The sequence below is a fragment of the Hemiscyllium ocellatum genome, chromosome 48, assembly GCF_020745735.1.
Source record: "Hemiscyllium ocellatum isolate sHemOce1 chromosome 48, sHemOce1.pat.X.cur, whole genome shotgun sequence".
Taxonomy (NCBI): domain Eukaryota; kingdom Metazoa; phylum Chordata; class Chondrichthyes; order Orectolobiformes; family Hemiscylliidae; genus Hemiscyllium; species Hemiscyllium ocellatum.
Genome location: NC_083448.1, coordinates 8,904,969 through 8,928,806, shown reverse-complemented (window position 1 = coordinate 8,928,806; position 23,838 = coordinate 8,904,969). Strand labels below are relative to the sequence as shown.

Sequence of the window (23,838 nt, the reverse complement as noted above, 5' to 3'; positions counted from 1 at the left end):
GTTTTCTTAATCTATTATCGAGCACAACTATTTCCATTCCCACCACTTCTGTCCATTTGGGACGATTGTAGCTCCTTGGTATGAGGAAGCAATCACTGCTTTAATCTTTACTTTTCTACCTCACTTCTCCTTCTTCATTGGGTTTTACCCATTCCTGAAGGCAACAACTTGCACAATATGACTGCCGGAAAGAGAGAGAGAAGGTTGTGTTATGGAAGGATGAGAGCAGCAAAAAGGAAGTTTATGACTAAGCCTATATTATTATTATTGTGAAACCAAGGATGGCGCTCAGGTTGGTAGGTCAACCAGGAATCGGTTTCCTCCTCAGTTGCATTTAAGGAAGTTTGTCAAAAAGAACCGAGCTTGAAACTCACAGTAAAGCACAGGCACATAGGAGTAGTTTAGTTTGGCTCGCAGGGATCAAAGGGTCTTTTCCATACTGTATGATTCTAAAAGAGGATTTTGTATCAAAGTTAACATAAACATGTAAAAGTTTACAATTGGTAAGAGCTCAGTTGACCTCTGTTCAGTAACTATGTTCCGGTACAATTTTTATTGTTCATTTGACCATAGTACCAGGAAGGCAAAACAGAACACCTCCTGTAGATAACCAGTTTAAATATTGTCGTCTGCACAACCTGTGTTTTAAAAACACTGGTACTCGGGTGGCCAGTGATGCTGGATTGAAAACTTGGAGATGAAATAACTGCTTCTCCCCACCTGTACATTTCACAGTGAATTTCACAATGACAGATTGAGACTTACGCTGGATGTTGTAACAAATTTTATTTCACAGCCTGAACCACTCTTACCATTAAAAGAGACATGTCATAATACATATTATGCCTCAATGCTTTGATACCTGGCATGAAAGGTTTTAAAAAGTTATGTCTTTCTGGAAAATTATGGCAACTTATGGTCACTGCTTTCTTAAAAGTATGTTGACCCCACAGTTGTGATAAACTGTTGTAACAGCTCATTAGGAAAATTAGGCCATTTCTAGCAATTATTGCTTAATCATTATTTGCATCAATTTAGGAAGTTGACATTGCCCCATAAAACAGCTCCACCTACATATTTCTGAAATCTCTGAAGAACGCAAAATCAACTAACCAAACAAAGCAGTGACAGGTACAAAACAAAAACTACATCAGCATCTCACGCTAGGCTGTCTCAACTGTGTTTGATACTATTCTGCTCACCTCAAATCAAAAAATTGTCTAGTCAATAACATGATAATAGTAGGTTTGCATAGCTGACCGAGAGGATCTGACACAGACAGAACATGGGGTTGCTGTCCTGACTTTCAGTCAACTGTGGTGTTTCAGTGGAAGAACTGATAGCACTCATTTTACTATGACAGTTTGACATTAAGAAGTTATCCATATAATTTAGAAATTGTGGTTGTAATATCTTATTCTGCAGCAAAATACAGCTAAGTGATAGAAGTATTTTCACGAATCATGTTACATCTGTCTGCTTTTACAGCATGACTGTACTACTGCAGTCATTTGATAGTACTCATTCTTTGCTGGACTTTTCACGTAACACCTTCAGAATAGATCAGCTGTATAGTAGGGCCCTTCCTTGATATGTACAATTGATTACCTGCTCATTCCAACTTCACTTCCAGGAATAAAACTATTTTTTTCCCCCAAAATAATTTAAAGGGAACAATCCCCAATTAACCTTGCTTTAGGAAGCATCTCAGTAACAAAATATAAAATTGCACATAAATGTAGATCCTTAACAAAAGGAACTTTGAAATAAATTATATTCAATGCAAAAAGTGAAAAAAAAACTTAACGCCCTTAAGCACAATGACAATAAATAAATTGCTCAACTATTAGCCTTTGGTATGTGTTGATGTAAAACAGTCCATTGGAATGTTCATGAGGATACTCTGTCCCATTGCTCTGTGGCACTACCGTGAGGGCAACCATTTGTTCAGTTCTCTCTCAGCTTCAACAGCTTCTTGGCTGCAATGATTGTGTTCTTCATCAGCATTGCGACGGTCATGGGTCCAACTCCTCCTGGCACTGGTGTTATGAAGCTGGCTTTTTTCTTCACCTCTGAAAATAGTAAAAGTAGTATGACAAGATAATTTGCTTTTTGTATGTCCCCACCATAAAGTAAACCCAGCTGTTAACATAAAAAAGGACATTGGCAAGCTTTCCAAATGCATTTAGTTAAGAACTTCCCAGGTGCTCATGCACCATTGGATTTAAATGCTACCTAATTTGAGTTGTGCAATAGGACTGAATAAAATGAAGCAACCTCATCTCAAATGCAAAATAATCTGCTGCTCTCCAACAATGTTACAATTCCCACTAAGTTTAAAATCCCATAAAGCAAAGCGGCAGACATAGTCATTGCCACGTGGTCTCATTCCCTCTCCATCAAATTACATTTAAATCACATGCAAAAGGAGAAGTATTGAGCAGGTCACAAGCTCATTAACAAGGCTTCATGAACTAATCTAATCAACAACATAGGCTTCTCCAGGCCAGGAAAAAAAAAGTTATAAATATCGCAAATGGTAGACACTTGGAAGAAAGTTAACCCATTCTACAAATGCAGACTGACATTTAATGTGGGACTGTATTTCTCCTGCAGCTCAAAATGTTTTCTGGCATAAAAATGTGAATTCAATGTCTGGAAATTTCATCTCAGTTATCTACAATTCCAAGTGAACCATTTGTATCCAAAGTGTCCTCGTGACCCAAGTGATGTGCAGTACTCAATTGTTTAACTCACAATATATGCATTGATGGCCAATCCTGCAAATTGTAGAACCCCAGTTCAGGTGTTCATTAGCCATGAACACACGGCTGAAGAACTGTCATATGCTACGATCCCAGACTATAATGTTAAAGTTACGTATCATGTTAAATGGGGACCCATGACTTTGTCCCTTTCAACAGACAGTAGGAGATTGAAAGAACTTAGACACTTTTTTTTGTAAACGCATTTGTGGGATGTGGGTGTCACTGGCTGGCCAGCATTTATTGCCCATCCCGAGTTACCCTTGAGAATGTGGTTGTGAGCTGCCTTTTAAACCGCTGCAGCCCACCTGCTGTGGATTGACTCACAATTCCATTCAAGCAGAAAGTCCAGAATTTTGCCTCAGGCGATAGCGAAGGAACAGTCAATATAGTTCCAAGTCTTTGCATTGAGAATAACCTCCATTGTGTTGTTGGCACTATCACCATGCTAAATTGAGCAGACTTCAAACTGATCTAGCAACTCCAGACTGGCATCCTTGATGCACAGGTGGGCCATCAACAGCAGAATTGTACTCCAGCACAATCGCATGGTCTGCCGTACCCCCTATTCAACTATTACCATCAAGCCAGGACTAACCCTGGTTCAATGGAGAGTGCAGGAGGGCATGCCAGGAGCAGCACCAAGCATACCTGAAGATGAAATGTTAGCCAAACAGGACGATTTGCATGTCAAAACAGCAAGTGATAGGCAGAACTAAGCAATCCCACAACCAAGACTTGTGCCCCAGACCTTGGCACTCCCCTAATCAAATTATTCCAGGACAGTTATAATAGTAGCATCTACCCAATGTGAAAAATTGCCCACATATGTCATGTCATTAAAAGAAGGACAAATCCAATCTGGCTAGTTACCACTGAATCAGTTTACTGTCGATTATCAGGACAGCGATAGACGGCTATCAAGCGGCACCTGCTCAGCAACAACCTGTGCAGTGATGCTCAAATTGGGTTCTGCCAGGGGCAGTCAGCTCCTCAGCTCATTACAGCCTTGGTTCAAAAATGGACAGAAGAGCTGAATTAGCGAAAGAGAGCACGTGAGACTGCATTCGACTAAGTGTGGCATCAAGGAGCTCCAGCACAACTGGTATCAATAGGTTATAAGGAGGCAAACTCTCTGGTGGTTAGAGTCATACCTGACACATAGGAAGATGGTGGTGGTTGTTAGAGTTCAATCACCTCACCTCCAGGTTATCTATGTAGGAGTTTCTCAGGGTGGTATCCTCGGTCCAAAAAATCTTCAGCTGCTTCATCAATGACCTTGCTTCCATCAGAAGGTAAGAAGTGGGAACACTCGATGATTGCACAATGTTCACAGTTAGTGACTCCTCAGATACTGAAGTTTGTGTCCAAATGCAACAAGATCTGGACAATATCCAGGCTTGGGTTGACAAATAGCCAGTAACATACAGACCACACAAATGCCAGGCTTTGATCGTCACCAATAAGAGACAATCTAACGACCATCCCTTGACATTCAGTGGTGTTTACAGTCACTGAATCCCCCACTAACAGCACCCTGGGAACTATCATTGATCAGAGACTCACCTTAATCCACCACATAAACACAGTGGCTACAAGAACAGGTCTAGAGACTCAATACTGTGGCAAATAACTCACCTCCTGACTCCAAATAGTCTGTCCACCATCTGCAAGGCTCATGCCATGAGTGTGATGGAATACTCCCCGCTTGCCCGACTGAGTGCAACCCCAACAATACTGAAGAAGTTTGACATCATCCAGGACAAAGCAGCCTGCCTGATAGGTACCATGTGAAGAGATATCCACTTCTGCAACCAATGATGCTCAGCACCTTCACTGCAGAAATTCACCAAAGAGCCTCAGACAGCAACTTCCAAACCCACGACCACTTCCATCTAGAAGGATAAGGGCAGCAGATATATGGGAACACCACTACCTTCAAGTTCCCCTCTGAGCCACTCACCATCCTGACTTGGAAATATATCACCATTCCTTCAGTGTCGACAGATCAAAATTCTGGAATTGCCTCCCTAATGTGGGTCAAACCATAACAGGTAGACTGCAGCAGTTCAAGAAGGCAGCTCACCACTACTAGGGACAGGCAATAAATGCTGGCCAGCCAGCATCGCCCATGCCACAGAAAATGAATGAATTAAAAAGTCAAGATGGTGAGTGGCTTGGAGGGGAATTTGTAGGGGGTGGTGTTACCATATATCTGCTGTCCCTTGTCCTTCTAGATGGAAGTGGTTGTGGGTTTGGAAGGTACTGGTCTCAGGATCTTTGAATTTCTGCAGTGCATCTTGTAGATGGTACACACTGCTACTGATTGTCAGTGGTGGAGGGAGTGGATGCAATGCCAATCAAGTGAGCAACTTTGTCCTAGATGGTATCAAACCTTGAGTGTTGTTGGAGTTGCACTCATCCAGGACAAGTGGGGACTATTCCATCACATTTCTGACTCATGCTTTGGAAATGGACAGGCTTTGGGGAGTCATGAGGAGAGTTAGTCACGGTAGTATTCCGACCTCGGACCTGCTTTTGTAGCCACTGTTTATGTGGGGAGTCCACTGAAGTTACGAAATTCCACAATTTTGAACAAACATGAGTAATTTTTACAATATCATGTTAGAATAGTAACGATCTTGTAAAGACCGCAGCGTTTTGTTTTTTGTTTTTGATGGTGGACTGTAAAGGGAGAACAATGATTTGAAACATCAAAAGGATTGTTGAAGGGATTATAACAGTTTTTGCAAACTAAGCTACCTGACACCTACTTCAAGACTGTTTACAGAGGTGCTGGTGCACACAGTGGATGACTGTTTACAGAAATCTCTGCTGTGGTCCAAGTTTCGGCCAGCAACAAGTGGCTAATTGATAATTGGTCCCTACTCCAAGTATCACTGACAAAGGCCTGCCAACAATTCAGTGACTGATTCGGAGGCAGCTGAAAACATTCATAAAAAGACATCTGATCACTGCCTGCTTTCTACACTAAAAACCACTTGAAGCCCGAAGGAAACCAGTTTTACTTCTCCTTCAGCAGTTGCTGTAAGTAGTCAGAAACATTTTTAAGCATGAACCAGTCACCACGTGCTGCTTGCAAACAACTGAAAATATTCAGAAATGGAAGACCAGGAAGCGCAAGAATCATTTTAGCAAACCGCGTGAACAGGAACCATGAGCTGCTTTCCCAGAGTTACCCTCCACCCATATCTTTTCCTCTGATTTGGAGTGCATCTACTTTCAACAAACAAGAGTTAATAATGGGCTTAGAGTTTTAACTTGGAGGATTATATGCTGACCATTCATAACTGGTCAAAATGGAAAGACAGTTCATTTACTTGTAAAAGAGTAGTAATTCTTGTTAAGTATAGAAATCTAATGTGTTGTCAACTTGAGTCAGAAAGTCAGGTTAACTGGAGGATTTCTGCATATTTTTTGAAATGGTTGAGTTTTGTGACAACTCAAAATAGCAGAGCCTGATTTCCAGCATATTGCCAGAGTAAGGCCTAAAATTTTAACATCCAATTAGAATTAAGTGGAGGTCAATATGTTGAACAGAAACCAATCAGAAACCTCATGGAGCACACCAAGTCACAGATACGATTGTAACGGACACCACAGATTTCCCAAAAGGTCCACAGACCTCAGTACCATTGTTGGTCATCAAACATGTCAAAAAAACTTTACAAGGGATTCAAAACCGGAAAGGGACTGTGATAAAGGGATTGATGATTTAGCACTATTCTCTCGTAAAATTCTAGTTTCAGATCTCCCTCAGAAGGCAATCTGCCATAGGTTACCTCAATGACTCATGTTCAGGTAGTTCGGCCTCTGCTCCTGAGTGTACACACCCAAACTCTGGAAACTCCACTCTGATCACAACTGCAGCTTTTCATAAACAGTTCGCTTCAACATGACAGCCTTGTCACTGGGTTTTTTTCCCTCCTTCCTCTGGTTTCTACCTCCCCCACCAATCTCTCTCACCTCTTGTTTAGCTGCACTATGTCTATGCTGTTAGTTGACTTTCAACTGCAGTGAAACAGGAATAAATCACCGGCTTGAGCTTCTTGTTTCCAGGACTTTGTCAAGCCCAACTCGAACACTTAGCTGTATCTACTGACTCCTAAGATTTGAGTCCTAACTGTACGCAGCAATCGAACTACTGTTGGGGCTTCTCCCTGAGCCGTAATGCAAAAGAACCCTGTAGTCTTCTGAGGTACAGCAGTGTCCCTACGTCCAGGCCAGAAGATCCAGGCTTAAGTCCCACCAACTCCAGAGGTGGGTCATAACATGTCTCCAGTTTGATAAATCTAACTGTCCTTGCAACATGTCAAATTCATGATTAATCATTTCTTGTGATTATTCCAAGTTCCTGGTCCCTTACAAAATATAACGCACAATTACAAATAGAATATATTCTTGTGCAATTGATGAACCAGAACTGAATTGCTCATGCTAACATCATTGTACACTGTCCAAATTGCATGTGCTATTTTTATATTTCAGTGTAAGCCATTTACCTTCAAAATCAACGTCACCAACAAGTTTGGGCTTCCCAGTGACTGGGTCCTGGATACGATTGATACCAACATCGATGACTGCTGCTCCTTCTTTAATCATATCAGCTGTGATTAGCTTTGGAATACCTGCAATGCACAAGTAATGGTGATTAAGTCACAATTCTGCACGTACGCAATTTTGTTCTTCTGAGACAAAAACAGAAATTGTTTTACAGCATCCTTAGTTCTTTCGGTTTCTGTTTTTCTCAGGACTGTACTTTTAATGAGCATATTGTCTTTGGCGTTTACGAAATTGGGATGGGACTGTGATGAAAACAAGTTTGTCTACATGGAGGATTATGAATCTTTGTACATGTCTATATAAGAGGATTCTGGGTTCCAATATAATTATGACTAAAAGTTCCATGTTGTTGAACATTAGGGCCACAAAATATACAGAGGTAGGATAGGAAACTGAATTTGATGGGCAAGTTGAATCATGATCTATTCAAGTGGTACAAAAGGCAGCAGTGACTGTACAACCCATTGCCGCTCCCATTTTTTTGGATACATAACCTCTGACAAGTCAGGAATCCTGAATTAAGCTCAAGTGTTTTTTTTAAAACATCTGTCAACATAAATATTTTAAATAATGTGATGACTGTGAATTCACACCCAGATTAAGAATAAACAGCAAACTATTGACTGATTAGTCACAAGATGTTGCACAACTTAATTTCCTCCCATTACTGCAAGACAAAGAACCATCAGGTTTACAGAACATAGCATTTGTGGAAAATAAACCCCAAAAAGGATATGAGTTTGGGGAAAACTTAAACCTTAAAATGCAGAGAACAGGAAAAGAAACATTTATTACAAGTTTGCCATTTCCAGAAAAACAATGAGAAATAACACAAATGGCTTCTCACCATCCTTGCACCAAGATAAATTTGTTTTGTGGTACTGTTGTTATCAACATATGACAATGGTCTCAATGCTGTGCAACCATTGGGAAAGAATATCTTTCTGAAACAAGTGTTCTGACAGATAGTTCTGAGAAACTCCAAATATCATGGATCAACATTAAAAAAAAACTTTGTCCCTGCCTCATTTCTATTTGTTCCCTTGTTTGGACAGATAAAGGAGAGAGTAGATGAAACTGCAGACTCCTTTTGCAATTAAAAAAAAAGTGTTTGGCTTAATTCATGAAACTTAGTGCCACCGCGGTAAATTTCATGACATTTTAGGCGTGCCAAGAACATTCTACGTTTATCTTACTTGACTTTTTTGGAGGGACAGGGGAAGAGGTGACAGGAGTTGAGTTGATCAGATTCAGGAAAGGATGAGAAAGAAAAAAAATCATATTCAAAAAACAGAGATGACAATAGTTCAGAGAACATTTTGGCAGATCAAAATTTTTGATTAAACATGGCGAAACATGGGTCAGCACAGTGGCTCAGTGGTTAGCTCTGCTGCCTCAGCACCAGGAACTTGGATTCAATTCCTGCCTTGGGCGACTGTGTGTGGACTTTGTACATTCTCCCTGTGACTGCATGGGTTTCCTCCCACAATCCAGAGAGGTGCATGTCAGGTGAATTGGCCATGCTAACTTGCCTATATAACACATTAGCCAGGAGTATATATAGAGCATGGGCATGAGTGGGTTACACTTCAGCAGGACTGCTAGGCTGAAGGGCCTGCTTCCATACTGTAGGGAATCTAAACTAAAATAAAAAAAAAAGTTTAGACCGAAAAATCCATCACATCAGTCAGGGTGATGGAAAAATCCAGACACTCCCTTAGTGAGTCATTACTCCGGAACCACTTACCCCAATTTTCCGAAAACAAAAGAAAACCTTGAGGATAACAAAACTTTAGACATTGCGTGGCAGTCAGTATGCACATGTAGCTGCATGCATGACATGTGGGGTTGGGAGGGGTGCAGTTCTACTTTCTGCCAATTTGTGAAACCCAGGCTCAAACATGACTGAAGCACAAAAGCTCACCTGCTGCAGCCACAATAATATCAGCAAGCTTGGTGTGTTCCCTCAGCTGGTCTTTGGGTGTGTATCGATGAGAGATGGTCACTGTAGCATCCCCTGCAAGATAACAACTGTTTTATTGCAAGTAGCTATCAAAGCAACAAATCCCCTTTCTGCACAAAAGATTAGGATGAGATACGAGAACACAAAGTCAAACAAAACAGGGCACCAACACTTCCAGTGAGCCATCAGTAAAATATAACTTCAAAACCCAAAAAAAACTATGAAGTTTTTCAAAAAAAGGCCGTGATGATCAATGCCATAAATTCTTTTCTAACTTGTGAAAACGTATGAGATAGTACCTTCATTCTCCACTCCAACTGTGACAAAACAGGACTATATAGTCAAAGGACCAAGAACAAGGAGGCACACTTTTAAAGATGGAGGCTAATGGTTCACAGAGGATTTAAGGAAAATAATTTCAATCAAAAGGATATTGGGAGTTTGAAATGCACAGCCTGGGAGGATAGTTGAAGCAGGAAATCTCAACCTTTCAAAAGTACTTTGATGAACATTTGAGGCACTGTAAGTACCAAGGTTTTGGACCTAATGTGGCAAAGTAGGAGGAGTGCTATTGTATTGTATTTTTGTCAGTACAGACTTTCAGAACTGAAAGGCCTCTTCTGTTCTGTGTTTTTCTAGGAGTTGCTGTAGGAGTTTTCTTTACAGCTTAGCAGCTGGGGTCTGCTCAAACACAGGTAGATTGTAACTTGGTCAAACAGCAAAGGGTGCTAGGGACATTGGCCAAGTAAAAACACTAAAATCACAAAACCCACACACCAGGCAGAAACAGTGTGAACGCAGCAGTGAGGTACTAAATGATATTAGCATAGAGGAAAAGGCAACAATTACCCTGCATAGACATACCCCCAATAACTTATTCACTAAACACAAAGGTCCTTCTACACAAATAAACTAACTCTAGCAAGCAAACCAAATGATTGACGATGTTTCAAACTATGAAGAATGTCTCACTGATCTAGGGCAAAGTTATAGAAAACTGCAGAAAACTCATCCACAAGGTATAAGAAGAGACTTCACCTGCAGACCTCTCTCACGGAATCATCAGGAGGCCTTCAGAGGGAGACCAGAATGGCAGGAGACCAGCTGATCATCCAGACAAAGATAGACAGAAAGAAAGAAAGCAAGCAGCTTCACATACCCAGAGGGAGCTGAGATCTACAGGAGACTTGGAAAGTTTTGCATGCTTAAGGGACCAAAAAGGATTAGAGATTGTCTGTTTAGTATTAAAAGGTTATTGTAACTTGGTTCCTAATAAATTTGGGTCCATTTTGCATTGGTACGGTCTTGTGTTCGTATTGATTTGACCACTTTGGCATTGTGGGACACTTGGGCAAATTCATTCATAACATTCTGGTTGGAGTTGTCTAAATCATCTTGACAGACTAGACAAACAGTTTTGACAAGAGCCAAACAATTCATATCACACTGGTTGCTTTACACAAAAAAGTTTTCTTCCAAAAAAGAAAAGCAAGCATTAACAGATTCGACTGAATTCCTTACTATCTAAGGCTGTCTGTCAATAGAAAAAGTCCCCACACTGCTTACAGGAAAATGCAATGATAAGATGCAGAAATGAACAGACACTGGAATATGGATGGATTAAGATGCATTGTAAATGGCCCATGCATTGTAAAGGGCTAGCTAGTAAAGACTGCAATCGTACCAATATCTAGAATTGTCCATAAGAGTGCCCATCACTAATCCTACAGTCACATGATTAACTTGATTTTTTTTGGGTGGGGGTGGGATGTGTACCGGATCAATTAGTAATGCAATTGATTTGTAACAAAGGCAGGCTGAAAACATGTATAAAAGCTTAGGTCTTTCCTTCATTCAATGAAGCAGCTTCTGGACCCCCAGAGGTTCCTTCTCACTGATGGGATGACAAATATTCTGAGGATAAAAGTAGACTCTGGGTGTTGAGGGATTTATTAAGTCATTCTGCACCAACAGGAGAAACCAATTGAAAAATGTATCAAGACAGTCTTGCTATATGCATTTCATAAAACCATGTCAGCAAATGCTTCTACTGCTAATTGCACATCAAGTTTTGTATTTTTGTTGCTTTATCCTTCCATTATCTTGCCTGGTAAAGTACCTTGGTTTAATTTTATCCAGATTGTAAGGAGTCTAACTGTAATAGACAGGTTCTTAGCAACAATGGATGGTATGTTGGGCATGTGTGAGCTTTCACTATCAAGTACAATTTATACAACATACAATGGCACCAGTTTCAGGTCACAGGAGTCAGATTTGCTGTGAAATTAGAATGGAATAGCAGCATAATGCTTTAGTTTTATTTTTCAGGAAAAAAGGTGTTATTTTTCCTCAGAACATTTTTATAACAAAATCAATACGGACTTTCAAAAGTGGGCATTTCCTTTTCCCTGACATATTACAAAACACTTTGATAATAAAAGCAAAATACTCTGGATGCTGGAGATCTGAAAATATAAGCAAACACTGGGACAACCTCTGGAGGTGTGGTAACGTCTGTGGAGAGAGAAACAAAGTTGACATCGGGTCCAATAGGACTCTTCTACAAAGATCTTGGGCTTTCAATGTCGTCATATAAGACTCCAGCAGTTCACTTTTTCAGTGACAAACATTTTGACCTGAACTATACCTGATGAATATCATGATGGCATTTGCAAAGTTTCATCATGGGCCATTCTGAACAACCGCTGAAGGAGAATAAGTAGACTAGACTGAACTTCAAAAATGGAAGTCCTGTTAAACTTTTCATTCTTCACAGTAAGATTCTCCCTTTCCTCACCTCCAGGTCGTTCGTGTGCCCCATCAGTATGGAGAAGCATAGCAATGGGCATTCCAACATTTTTGGACCGTCCAGCCACAACCACATTCTTCCCAAGAGTTGCAATTCCTGGATGGAAAAACATTATCCTGTTAGAGAACTGCCACAACTTTTATGATGAAATATTGAGCACACATCTCTCCCACTACAATGCAGTTTTTGCCAAGGCTGCAATCTGATGAAACCTGATTAGGGGAGGTGATTGCCCTGTGGTATTATTGCTGAACTGTTCATCTAAAGACCAAAAGGTCACGTTCTGGGGACCCAGGTTCAAATCCCATCAGAGCAGAATGGCAGAATGTGAATTCAGCAAAGACCTGCAATCAAGGAGTCTAACAATCAACCTGAAACTATTGTAGATCAGAAAAATCCATCCAGCTCAAAAATATCTTTGAGGAATTCAAGTTGACATTGTTACCTGGTCTGGACTACGTGTGACTCCAGACCCACAGCAATATGGAGGACTCAGTTAGGGATGGGTAAGAATTGCTCATCTACAATGTGATGCCCTCATTCCATTAATGAATAAAAAAAAGCTAACTAGTCCAGCCAACACTTTAAAAAAAGTTGTATTAATCTTTCCAGAATAAGAACTCTGCCTTCTCCCTCTAGAGAACCAAGGGTTCTAACTGTGGCTTGTCTTCTAGGCTGACCAAAAAACAAAACTGTTGATTGGTTGCTAAAATATGAAAAATTATCCTCATACCCTCCCGCCCATCAAAAACTCTTGTTTCCCTGTTCTGTTACGTACAATACATTTTAGAGGTTGAAGTTCCCCTAGTTGTACGTTTTTGCACTGTGTCAACACCAAGATTATGTTTTTGGTGATCTAGGTCAAGGGAATTTCTGTTCCTTCAGACAAGCAAAGGGAACACTGTCAGAGCCATCGGTTTATCCCCACATTTGAAAATAGTAACCCACTTCACAACTGCACTAAACCCTCCTCCCTACCTTTTATCTTAGCCTGCTTGGCTACTCTCTCTCATTCCTGATGAAGGGCTTATGCTCGAAACGTCGAATTCCCTATTCCTGAGATGCTACCTAACCTGCTGTGCTTTAACCAGCAACACATTTTCAGCTATTTTAAATAGATCAGGTTTTGAAACAAAAAATATTTGAATAGACATGCCATTTCAGAACTCAGCAATGTGCAAGTAAGTATGTTTATACATCTCTGCTCAAATAACCAATTGTTATAAAGTACTTCAGCAACATTTTATTTAAGATTACCTGTTCTTTGGATTATTTCCCACACTCCCCAAGGTGTAGCAGGCAGCATGGACTTCTGATCCAGACACATGCGACCTACATTGATCACATGAAATCCATCCACATCCTTGGTAGGGGACACTGCATTACAGATCTTGCGTTCATCGAGGTGTTCTAGGAAAATGAAATGAATTAACATTTACAAGCGTAAATTAGCAGTACAAAGAGCCAATGTGTATCACTTGTTTTTTTTTAAAATATAAAAGAAAAGATTCCAACTGGTATATAATATGAAGCATGTTCCAATTTCATTAGCATGAAACTGAGCTATGTTATTCTAAACATTGCAACCATTGCTTCCAAAGCTGTTGGATTTTTAAAGTGACCAGGAGGAAAAGAACAAGGCAGAAAGGAAATAGAAGGACATGTTGATTGTTGAAATGAAAAAAGTGAAAAAAATTGTAAGCATGTATATGGCAGAGACCCTTTGGGCCAAAATGATTTGTTACTGTGTCGTAGACGTGAGATTTTTAATATTCGCACAGGTTCCACTACTCTCACAACAGAATGAAACAACGATTTCACCACAGGTTTCAAGAGAAAAACTGAAGAATAATACTCAAAATGCTAAAGATGGTTTTACTGTATTTTAAACTTCAGTTTTACTACATACAAATGTTAAAGAAAGCAGAATTCGGTTCTTAATAGCAGGATGACATTCAATAGGATAGCAATAAATCAAAAGGCAGTGAAGTAGCAATCCCAAAGTACCATGAGGTACAGTAAACTGGTAATACTAGTCAAGCAATTCTTCTGCTCCATGTCTTCTTCTCATCTGCCAATGGCATTTAAAACTTCATCTCCAATGCATTCCCCTCACTTGCAAAATATCAACTGATGAATAGTAAATGGTAGTCAATGGGAAGAGGGAAAATTCAACGACCACAGCAAGATAAAGCATTTCCACCAGTTTTGCAGTCAGCTCCCTGAGCATAATATGCTACCATTAATTTTGGACATTGACCGGTATGGTAAGTGTTCCTTGGTATTAATCGGAAAATAGAGGGTGGCTGTTCAGCTATTCAAGTGTTTTCAGTCAGTCATTCTATCATGGGTGATCATCTAGCTCAGCTTATCTGTATATCCCTGAAGAATCTCACATCTCGGATTTCCTTTTCTCTTCCTGTCCGAAATGTGATGACCAACATTTCAAAGTTCTCTTGAGGGGGAGGGAGGGAACTCAAAAGGATTCGTCACCCATTGGACGAAGGAATTACTCATCTTAGCCCTAAATTTTGAGATACATGATGCTGGATTGAATGTTCTTTTTAGTTGACTCCTGTTTTAGCGATCATGACATGCTACACTTGAAAAATCAGTCACAAATGACAGTTTCTGGGTTGGGACCCCTGAAGGAAGATTTCTCCTTTAAAAAAAATCAGTTGTCAAATGTTCTTTCTTCCCCCCCCTTTTAAATTAAGAACAGGTCTTTTACAAAGAAATACCTGCATCCGAGCACCTCTATTCACAGTTTGGTCACGTGGATCTCAATACAACTTTTAGACATCTTTATATTCCCATACAGGGTGGTGCAAATAAGACAGGAAAGAGTCAGTCTGGGTGTTCCAATTCAACTGTTTACAGACTGTTAAAGATATGATCTGGTTTCATAATATTCTTGGGGGAAAGAGGACGAAAATACATTTGCTAAGTTTCTTTGGGAAATCTGGAGCATAAAAATCCTAATTATTGGAATGCCTATGGTTGGCTCTTGACATGTGCCCAGGTCTGCAACTGGACAGTGACAAAGACTGCTATTGATCTTTTAGGCAGTGACGTAGCAAACAGCACCAATGGTCAAAATCATAAACACATGCTATTTAATCTAATGCGATTTATATTAGAAAAAAGTGAGCATCCGGATACATGGTGGCGATGAGGAAAAGTCTCTTTTACCAAGTGACTAAATTAATTCCATGACATCAGAATTACTGAATGAAATAAGAACGGAGGAAATGTTGATTGCATCTTTGATCAAAGTTGCAACAGGGGCAAGAAGCAGACCAGTTAGTACTGGACTAAGCTGGTAGTGAGCCTGCACATTGACAATTAATCAGATGGCTTCACGCTGTCTTGAAAACATCTTCAGATGTATTACTTCATGTAAGGCACAGTTAACAACCTTTTCACATGCAATATTCAAAAATGTAGAAAACAAACTGATAAAGAATAAACAAACATTTGAGCTGGGCGTGTCATGGAATGAAAATTGCCTTGCATGCAAGTCAGAGTATCTCTCAGATATCAAAACTCCAGCTGCACACAACCTAAAAAAAATGGGTTCACCAAGGCAAGTGGTTAAAACTATTTCTGAATCATACAAAAAAGGCCTTCTCAACATGGAATTCCAATTTTATTTTAAAAAAAAACAGCTTTCAAACCAAGTCCTTGCAGTTTTTTTGTCCAATAACTAACTTCAGTTGTGCTGCACTATAACATCTTTGATGTGACAAACTAAGCGATAATTGTTTTAAACTAGATTTGAATTTAACAGAATTGTTAAGAAAATGTGGAGAAATCTTTATTCATTTAAGCATTTCTTTAGGTATGATAAAATTTGTCAGCTATATGTTCCAGCTACTCAAATAATTGATTTGAATATAACTCAAAAACAGCCCAAAAAGAAAAACAAAACATGTTTGTTTGATTAAATAGAAGTATTCAGATCAAACACAAGAGTTCACTCGAGTACCAAACTCTTACCAGGCAGAGGTAGCTGTACAAGCAAACCATCAACTTCGTCATCATTGTTGAGCTTATCAATCAGCTGGAGTACTTCTTCCTCAGTGATGCTGGCTGGTTTCAGAATGGTCTCACTTGTGATACCTGTTTAATAAAGCAAAATAACTATTACTACAATGAAACATCCAAAATTCAAATCGGCACTGTCAGTCAATGATCATACCAGCCTGTTCTACCAAATATTATTGCCTATTGTTATCCTGAACTCAAGTCTGTCAAAATTTCGTCAGCAAAAGGTATGGTAAAGTAAAGCAAAGCAAAGCATTGCCCAGGTTGGAAAACTGAAATATAACAAGATCATAGACATGCTTTTAAAGGTCTGATAGCATGGAGATAGGGACAGAGTTCATGTTTCAGTTTGACAAAGTTTCGTCAAAACAAAGAAGTGATTGGAGATGTGGCACTTCTGAAAACTTGATGCAGAGAAAATGGAGACGTTAATATGACAAAAAGAAAACTCCGTTGATACTGTGAAAACTATGGAATGCATTGGGGTGCTAGGTAGCAAATGTGAGATAACTGGACAAATGAAAGCCAAAGATAGCCCTAAGAATGTTAAAACAAGGAACCAAACTAAATGACTGTTATAGAAAATCATAAACAAGCCCAAAACAGAACAAGATTCTCAAAGGCTATCAACAAAGGACCTTGAAGTCACCTCAACACTTCAGAACCATGGTTAGTGGACTTCCAGTCACATGAGCCTACTCCCAAGATATTCCTCTTCATTTTTTGCTTCTGGATACAGTCAGCGTACATGTACCTTCAGAAAAAGAGCTACGGCTACACACACTTTACACACCAGAGCCTGGCCACACTCAAAAGCCACCGAGTCACTCCTTTAGCACATCATTCACTATACAGACATCAAAAGCTGATTTTTCTCTTCTCACTTGGGGCCACCTCTCCAACTGTTTGCAGCAAGCTCAGAAGGGGAATGAATCAGCAATCTTGTCCCTGTGCCTGATTCAGCTTCGCACTGAGCTATCGGGAAAGCTAAGTATCATTAAAATAGAAACATGAACCAAATCAAATCAAGTGTTTGTGGAGAAGTTGGGAGGAAGGGAATAACAACAGCTGTATTTCTTTGAAGAAGAAAGCTTGACAACACTTCTTACAGCATTTTTTTGACAGCTAAAGTTCTTTTTTTTAAAACAAAGTGTAGTGCTGTCACAACGTCAGAAATACAGCAATCAATTTACACACAGCAATGTCCAGAAAAAACAAACTGTGATATTAAACAAATGAGTGATATCAATAGAATGATCAATAGTCATAAAGTGGCACATCCATCACCAGTGGCACAGCTCAAGTTGGGATTGCTCAGACACCCTGAATTAGAAGACTACTGCAAGACCTGAAAATGGTTTAAAAAGGGAAAAATGGTTTAAAGGTCAAGACATCACTAATGTGAAAGCCAGTATAGGTCATTAAGCATATGGCAGATAGAAAAACAGGGGTGCCAAGAGTTTGGCTAGAGAGAGTTTCTAAAGATATCAAGTTTAAGAGGGTATTGGATGGATGCTAGAATTAGCAAGGCTCGTCAGGATATGTTGGAGTAGACAAGTCAAGAGCTACTAAAGGCACCAATGAGATTTTTAAATTAAAGTTACCAAGAACAGGAATGAATAACACAGACATGGAAGCAGGAGATCTGAGCACTCAAAATTAGTCCACAGTAACATATGTCACTGTGGACTAACTTTGGCACAAACCTGTGTCTAAATTGAAAGTCCTTTAGAATTGACATGATTGCCATTTGCCAAGTTACAAAGTACCGATCTAAAACTATACCTTTAAGCAAGTCAGTTGTTTTATTTTTAAGAAGATACTATTATTGCAAACCATAAATAAATAAATACTCATCTTTTCCTCACCTAAACCCCCTGATCTTTTCTTCCCCTTGTACAGTCAAAAAGCACATTAAAATTTATTTCATTTAAACTTAGTTGGCTCACTTCAAAAGCAGCTTTTGGCCTCCAGATGGAAGTTACCACATTTACTTGATAATGTTCTGGCTGTGGTGAAACCCAGATGACAATTTTATACCACCATCATCTGATGCTACTAGTACCTGGGATCGTTCATAGACTAAACTAGTTTTAAAAAGGAAAACATTGACTTAAGATAGTTGCAATGGTCACCTGACCAACCTCAGGAAACATTGAATAAGAATCAATATTAACTGTTATAATCTAATGATCAGAATCTAGGGCTTGAGTCACACTTATCAGAAAGTTACACAGAATTTAAATCCTATAATCATTAGCTTTCTGAAAACTTGATTAGTCTGTGAAAAACTTGCCCACAAAACCCCACACCTTATGTACGTTTCAGGAACAATGGAATGAGGGTTGCTGGTTAAAATTCCTTCGTAACACCACCTTAAAAAGATAGCCAAATGATATTGTCATTGTTCCCAAGTGACAAAATCTATTCTTCATAATGGCAGGAAGTGTCTTAAATTCCAACTGACATTAAAACTGAAGGGATTTCTTTCATCATTGGTGTTGTGTGAAATAGAATACTTGGATAAAAATGAACACAATACATTGAAATCCATACCTACATCAGCAGCAGCTTTTGTTTTGTTTTTCACATAGGAATGACTGGCTGGATTGTCTCCAATTAGAACAACACTGAGATGTGGTCTCCGATTGCCATCAGCAACCCAGTTCTCCACATCAACCTTGGCCTCTCTTTGGATTTGCCTCGCAAGCCTTCTTCCAGAGATGACGACTGCCTCATTTCTGAAATTAAAATAGGCCAATAAAAATAAGCTCAAGGAAAATGTAGATTGAAAGTTTTCATTTGGAGGCCAAATTAGTCATAACATTTCTAACATGACATGAATACCTTAACAGGAAGAAAGGAATTGGAAGCAGGAATAGGTCTTTCAGCTTGTTTACCGCACAGTAAAACCACTGCTGACCCAATTAGGGTCTTAACTCCAGCCTCGTTTGTGTAATAAAAAGATGCCCAATTTAGTGGCTCAGCCTCCATCAATTTCTGGCTAGAAAAATTCCTCAGATCAAAAAAGAAACAAATGCTCAGTCTTAAAAATTATACAGCTTGGTTTTGAAAATCTTCTCAAGTTCTAGACACCACCACGAGACAGATTTGGCTCATATGCATTCTATTGACTCTATGGGTGCATACACGATCCAGCTAACATAAAAGTGAAACTCATGGTTGGGACAACAATGGCAACTTTTATCTGTGCAGTCCTTGAATGCAGTAACTACTTATATAGTTACACAGCTGAAAGTGTGTGTTGCTGGAAAAGCACAGCAGGTCAGGCAGCATCCAAGGAGCAGGAGAATCGACGTTTCGGGCATAAGCCTTCCTTCAGGAATGAGGAAAGTGTGTCCAGCAGGCTAAGATAAAAGGTAGGGAGGAGGGACTTGGGAAATGCAATAGGTGGAAGGAGATCAAGGTGAGGGTGATAGGCCGGCATGGAGGGGGGGGGGCGCGGAGAGGTAAGGAAGAAGATTGCAGGTTAGGAAGGCGGTGCTGAGTTTGAGGGATTTGACTGAGACAAGGTTGGCGGGGGGCGGGGGAGGGGGTGGAAAAAGAGGGAAAATGAGGAAACTGGAGGAGAAATCTGAGTTCATACCTTGTGGGTGGAGGGTTCCTAGATGGAAGATGAGGCGTTCTTCCTCCAGCCGTCATGTTGCTATGGTTTGGCAATGGAGGAGTCCAAGGACCTGCATGTCCTTGGTGGAGTGGGAGGGGAAGTTGAAGTGTTGAGCTATGGGGTGGTTGGGTTGGTTGGTCCGGGTGTCCCAGAGGTGTTCTCTGAGATGTTCCGCAAGTAGGCGGCCTGTCACCCCAATATAGAGGAGGGCACATCTGGTGCAGCTGATGCAGTAAAATGATGTCTGTGGAATGCAGGTGAATTTGTGGTGGATATGGAAGCATCCCTTGGGGCCTTGGAGGGAAGAAAGGATTCCAGCCTGCAATCATCTTCCTGACATCAGCCTCACCTTGACCTCCTTCCACTTATCGCATTTCCAATACCCCTCCCTCAAGTCCCTCCTCCCTACCTTTTATCTTAGCCTGCTGGACACACTTTCCTCATTCCTGAAGAAGGGCTTATGCCCGAAACGTCGATTCTCCTGCTCCTTGGATGCTGCCTGACCTGCTGCGCCTTTCCAGCAACACATTTTCAGCTCTGATCTCCAGCATCTGCAGACCTCACTTTCGCCTATATAGTTATACACACATGACATGTTTGGGGCTCACTGCAGTGTAGTGGTACTGATCCTATCTGAGGAAGGACACGAAGGTTCAAGTCACATTTATCCAAGATGTTCATAAAAACCCTTTGGAACAGGTGGGCGAGACAAATAGGTCATTGGATTGCAAGTCTGACCATCACAGCTGATGCGAACCATAACTCCAGTTGATTGTCAACTTGTGCAGCAAGTGGAAGAAAGTCAATCACATAATATCACTCCCTTTAAGGTGTCGTGAAGGGATATGAAACATAGGATCTACTTTTAATCTGCTTTAAATATTTAAAAGCAAAACAGAATTATAAACAAAGTGCAACGCACATGCAATTCTCAATCTGTAGCTCAATAGCAAGATTGTGGTGCCACAGTTAATCTCAGTGAAGCAGCTGAAAAGACAAAGGTTGGCTTGGATCCCTGCTGCAAGACCTGATTTGGAACTGTGTCTACGGAATTGGGATGAGAACCAGATCAAATCGGATTCTAATGTTTAAGTGTTCAATGATCTACAGGCAATGCTGTTTAACTAGCCACTTTGGTAATAGGAGTAAGTGGCTGCTAGCACTTGCAATACCTATTTCATAGCAAACCAGGGCTTGAGAAAAGGTGAAGAAAGGTAACCCGGTGAATGAAGTGGGTAATATGAATAGAATACTCCAAGATGGCGAAAATAGAGTAACTTTCGAAAAAGCATAGCATCTACATCTTCGTGCTTTTTAGCACGAGTTTTCTGGAAGCTAGAACAGGGAAACGAGCAGACACTGCAACAAATCAAAACACGTCAACCCTTCAGAGGACATTTGACAAACTTTGGGTGGTATTGTACTCTCACACAGATAAGGAAACTCATCTTTCCTGATACTTTAACAATGGCTTTGAAAATACAACCTTCAGTGTGCTGACCTCCAATTAAAAACCTCTTGTTCTAGATAGACAGAGTGAATTGAAGATGAATCTTAGATTATCGGTTAGGTTTAGGGTGCACCAAAAATGCTGGACTACATAATTTCTTGATTCCAAATATGCCCATGTAATTACCAGCCCTCGTCATTCAAACAAAATACTCTCCAAAAACAAAAAAAGGAACAGTTACTCCCAGTAGAATGTGTTGGAGGGACATTGCTGCAAACACAAAGGTATGCATGCTTAAAATCACAATGAGGAAGCTTGCCATGAACTCAGCTAACTTTTCAGTATTCAACACAGTTAATCATGAATTTTAATTATGATATTAACTGTAATTGAAGATTGCAAATCAAATAGCAATTATTGAAACGATCGCCCTTATATAATTATATGCACGGTAAAAGAAATGGTTAAATACAGGTGTTTTGTGCATGAAGAGCTGAAGTATCCATGGCAAAGATTGTAACTATCCCTTACCAAGTCACTTCACTAACTAAAAATGACGTTTTACGCATTTCAACACTCTTAGATTTCTCCGTGAACTGGAGCCACATAGATCTTTCTCGGCAGTGTAACTCACGGTTCCTGGAAACCGATAGAACTGTCCAACCTCCAGATTTAGAATCGGCAGCTGTTATTTGGAAGCTTACCTTTAAAGAAGCCCGTGGACTTAAAAAGGATGGCAATTAGAGATCGTCAAATAAGGACTGCACTACTATGTCTTGAACAGAATGAGTTTTCAACACAAGCTTTTAATCAAAAACCTTCTGACAAATCAATAGCACTGGCTAATGCAATTATTTGCTCTGCACTGAGTTTTCCATTGAGTACCATGGTTTCATCCAGAGCCATAAAATCGTAATCTGAAAATCTATATGTTCATGCAAGTTCACATGCAAAACAAAAACGATGCCCAAACAACGATATAATCTTTGAGGTGTTCTTCTTACAATCCATTCGCTATTACTGTACAAAAGGAAATGGATTAAAATCTTGATAAAAGTTGGGATCCAAATATCAGACTGGGGACTTCACTGAGCGACGAACAGCTGAGTGAGACCCGATTTAAAGTTTGGCAATAAACAAAAAATGGAAAACCGATGGAGCTCGAAATTTAGTTTTGTTGGGGGGGAAAATATTGGCTCAGCTGCAAGATCGGAATTCCTTCGGGTGGAATATGAAAATGTCCTCGGACAAATACAAAATACACTTGAATATTCATGAGAGGAACTCGCCTAATTACCACAGAATGTTGGTCAGATTGCTTTCTTTTTGTGCTGTTTGAAAGGGGTTGTTAACTTTTTACTCACTACCTCCCCAACCCGCCCCCTCCCCCAACAAACAAATTGCGGGCACAAACCAACACACACAAACCGTCTCCAATAACAACACTCCCAAGAATGACTGAATGAACGCGTTAACTTTTTTTCTCTCGCCCTCACGCCAAATGCGGGAGTTGAAATAGGGGAGCGGAAACGTGCAGATCGCAGAGGATTTTTCATCCCGTGTCGCCCTGGGAAGTTTAATGCTGGGACCCGCGGTCAATGCGGATCACGTTGACCGGCATTCAGATCACTCTAGCGTAAGTAGCTGGAGATATTTCATCATGCATCAGCAGCCTCATGCCCGGCGCCTATCAAACAAGAAAGATGGGTTTTTCTCCTCCCACGGCACGCAAAACCGGCAACCACATCCTCAACCTGCGACATGAAACGATGGGGGTAGGGGGTGGCGAAAGAGGGGGAAGATACCAACCTCAAGCCGCTCAGGTGAAGCTGGCGGTGAAAGCAGAGCCTACCCAAGCTGCTGCGAAAAAGCCAGCTGCTATGTGCCATGCTTCCACTTGCGTTGACTAGACACAGAAGGATATTCTCCACCGCCTTTTACATCTCCTTGACGTCCGCAAAAGGCGGGCTGGGGGCTGGTTAACCCCCGCCCCTGGCGGAACCCAATTGGCTGCCCCGTGCCAACGTCACCCCGGCGAGCCCCCTGCTGATTAGCCAGCGCCTGTCCGTCAACTGTTTCCATTTCGGTTGCCGCGCAACAAACATCACGTCACCAGTTTTGACGTTCCCTGACCTCTTGCGGCGGGAGAGGGCGAGTCAGGCATGTTCATAGCGCTTCTGCAAGAGAATTACAGCCACCGTGGCTCTGACTTGGGAAAGCAAGATGGTTTGTGCTGCGTGGAAGTTCGTGTTACACCGTGAATAAACGATGGAACCAACATGAGGCTGCCACAGGCTTCTTTCACTACCCCTCAAATCTGCCACCCACTCCAAGACAACCAACATGATCTCATTTATGTTGCAACTAGCGATCATTTAGCTATGTTTAATATTTCAATGAATCCTCTTTACTCCGCCGAACTGCAAAATAGCAGACGTCATGTCAAGAACAAAACCTCCACCATTCACCATGATCAAACAACGTCCAATAATTAGTCACTGTGAAGTTTTAAATACCGTAGCCGCCGCCGTTGAGGGAGTCTTTGAAGACTCATCGGTACAGATGACGACCTTTTTCCATGACTATCACCTG

At 40.6% G+C, this 23,838-nt stretch overlaps 1 protein-coding gene across 1 annotated transcript; it reads right to left on the bottom strand.

Annotated features, from left to right (window-relative positions):
• Positions 1-767: 767 nt before the first annotated feature.
• LOC132836941 (bifunctional methylenetetrahydrofolate dehydrogenase/cyclohydrolase, mitochondrial-like) lies at positions 768-23,214 on the bottom strand. Its single transcript, XM_060856519.1, has 8 exons — positions 23,056-23,214; positions 18,725-18,909; positions 16,121-16,243; positions 13,379-13,531; positions 12,110-12,217; positions 9,274-9,366; positions 7,289-7,414; positions 768-2,072 (listed from the first exon to the last, which is right to left on the bottom strand). Exons 1-8 carry the CDS (start codon positions 23,133-23,135, stop codon positions 1,948-1,950), a joined length of 993 nt encoding a protein of 330 aa, XP_060712502.1. The 5' UTR covers positions 23,136-23,214; the 3' UTR covers positions 768-1,947.
• Positions 23,215-23,838: the final 624 nt, after the last annotated feature.